Raw genomic sequence first — 2460 nt, 5'->3', positions numbered from 1 at the left:
CACATTTGAGTAAAGCTTCATAAAGATAGGGGCCTGGCATCTAGGAGGCTTATATGTCATCATTTGGCTCTTGCTTTTTAAACAAATCCAGTTCCTTTCAAAGCTATCTTGACCTTTGGACCTTTCAGACAGGACAGCAGGCCGTTTCTGAGGCTGGAGGAAGCCAATCGATCAGTTCAGATGTGTTACGCGATTAGCATAATGTCGACATGCTGCTTTGCTGTTGTCTGAGATACGATTTAGCCATCGACGGATTGGTCATTCATTACAGGAACCTGTGAGTGAAAGGCCAGCGGCTGACTCTAAACATGAGTGACACTGTAAGTAGCAATTAGGGGTACTGATAGTCATGTTATCGAGTAAAGGGACAGATCAGATCAGCTCTTGCTTATCAGCCGAACATAGTAGGACTCAGGCCAATATGGAGTGTAATGAAACATGAAATGTGGTCAGAGAGTGAAATATAGTTCATTCACAAAGATACACATCACTGGACATTCAGAACTGAATGAATCACAAATGACGCTGTTGGTTTGTAAATGCACAATACCTGTAACAAACTGTTTTTTTTTGTTTTTGTTTGTCAAACCATTTTCGAATTCGGAAGCACCATTAAATTAATTGTGAATGGAAATACGCAAAGCAAATCAAAAAGGTGGAATGTCGGTGGTGAGACTAGAGTTGGGCTGGACATTATGTACAATATGGTTAGGCAGCTTAGTTAATGAATTGCTTAGAAATTAAAAATAAATTATTATAAAATAGATTTCTGTACATTTTACATATATATATATAGCAATCATCTCAATGTCTTTTTGCCATTTCAAATACACAGAAAAAGAAAGAAAACAACAAGTCCTCCATTCACGTTTAATCCCAACCAAAGTTATGCCCAGTCATCTGGTAGAACTTCATGTTGAAAGGCCTGTAGAAGTCTCTAAGTCTCTGCACGACCTGAGGGTCAATGTTTGGATGGGTCCGCCCTTTGGTTTTACCCAGGCAATGGGGCTTGCTGCTGCCCTCTGCCTTTTTGAGACAAGGGAAGCCCTTGGTCTGGTTGAAGTAGAAGTGTTTGTCTGTGATGATCCTCTTGAGCCCCAAAAAGTCCTGCACGCGGCCCAGCTCTCCGGCCGGGTCACTGATCAGCCGCTCTCCGCTCACGAACAGGATCTGGCTCATGGGGAAGAACTGCAGCCAGTTGTCCAGGTGTTTGGCGTAGATGCCGATCTGAATGGCGCTCCACGAGGTGTCGATCAACCCTGTAGTCCTGTTTTTGAACGTCAGGCTCTCAAAAGTAGGAATGTCAAGCTTCTTGGACAGTGTCTGCGTGTAGTCAGAGATGGCTCGTGTGACGGGGTCCCGGACCACCACGATCAGCTTGGTGTTGCGGGACATGGCGTAGATCCGGGCCGGAGCCTCGCGGGTCACAAAGTAGCTTGGTGTTTTCTCCATGGTGATCTGGCCCTCCAGGGTTTTAGGCATCAGGTCCCTATGGAAAGAGGGAGAGAGAAAAGAAAGGAGGATAAGATGGAGGTCTAATGAAAACAAACACAATCAAACAGATGGAGCATGTGGCGCTCCTCAATCAATGAGCCGATTCAAGGCCATGATTCTGGGTCAAATGTGATTAGCATCGGTTGCTAAACAAAACATGCATTCAAACATCTCAGATGCACAAACCATGTTAAATGGCATGGCTACTTCTTAATAGTAAGGGCTTTCTAATGTAATACAAAATCTTTCAGAAGCTTTGGAGAGGTGTTATTTGTTCCTTTCCTAAAATCATGCTTAGATCAACCAATATTGCATTTTTAAGACAATGTTGATACAGACTACTACATAAAAACATATATGCATTATGAATATTGAGAACTACTACTAATATGCATCGTGAATATTGAGTATTGACTATTGAGTATATTATTACTATAAAAGTATTATAAGTAATATAATTGCTGTTATTTATGTCTATTAATGCAGAGTTTGTTTTAGAAGGCCCAATATTCAAGCATTAATGTTGAAAAATGTGTATATTTATTTATTTTAATATCCATATACTGTGTGTATATATATATATATATATATATATATATATATATATATATGCTTCTGAATTGGATTCCAGTATTGTTCCAATGTATGACCTCAACGATGGTCTTATACTACTGACCACCCAGATCTAAACAATGATTTATACTTCAAAGAGGCTAACACAAATGACCACACTTAGCAAAGGCCTTCAAAACATATGTGCACTCCACATGAAAGTTCTTCAGCCTTGTTTAAAGACAGCGAGCTGCTTTTAAGGCAGTTACAGGGTGAAATGGATAGGGTACGTGCAGGACCGCAATCAAGGGACATTTTTTAAATGAAAAGTGAACATGCATGTTAACGCCAAACAGGCTTGGGTTTCACAACCCCGTCCAATCAGGAAGAGTGGATTATAGTGGAAGAGGGGAT

At 40.8% G+C, this 2460-nt stretch overlaps 1 protein-coding gene across 1 annotated transcript; it reads right to left on the bottom strand.

The window, feature by feature from the left end:
* Positions 1 to 769: 769 nt before the first annotated feature.
* On the bottom strand, positions 770 to 1695 carry LOC107692458 (heparan sulfate glucosamine 3-O-sulfotransferase 3B1-like). Its single transcript, XM_016491504.1, has 2 exons — positions 1656 to 1695; positions 770 to 1535 (listed from the first exon to the last, which is right to left on the bottom strand). Exons 1-2 carry the CDS (start codon positions 1693 to 1695, stop codon positions 871 to 873), a joined length of 705 nt encoding a protein of 234 aa, XP_016346990.1. The 3' UTR covers positions 770 to 870.
* Positions 1696 to 2460: the final 765 nt, after the last annotated feature.

This window comes from Sinocyclocheilus anshuiensis, unplaced genomic scaffold (assembly GCF_001515605.1).
Source record: "Sinocyclocheilus anshuiensis isolate Anshui unplaced genomic scaffold, SAMN03320099.WGS_v1.1 scaffold915, whole genome shotgun sequence".
Taxonomy (NCBI): domain Eukaryota; kingdom Metazoa; phylum Chordata; class Actinopteri; order Cypriniformes; family Cyprinidae; genus Sinocyclocheilus; species Sinocyclocheilus anshuiensis.
This window is presented reverse-complemented; position numbering and strand designations above follow the sequence as displayed.

What these genes read in the sequence shown, in the direction of transcription:
- LOC107692458 (XM_016491504.1), bottom strand. Translation starts at nt 1,695, where the DNA reads ATGCCATTTAACATGGTTTGTGCATCTGAGATGTTTGAAT. An exon ending in TGCATCTGAGATGTTTGAAT is followed by an intron (nt 1,536 to 1,655) that starts GCATGTTTTGTT and finishes TGTTTTCATTAG; the next exon opens with ACCTCCATCTTATCCTCCTT.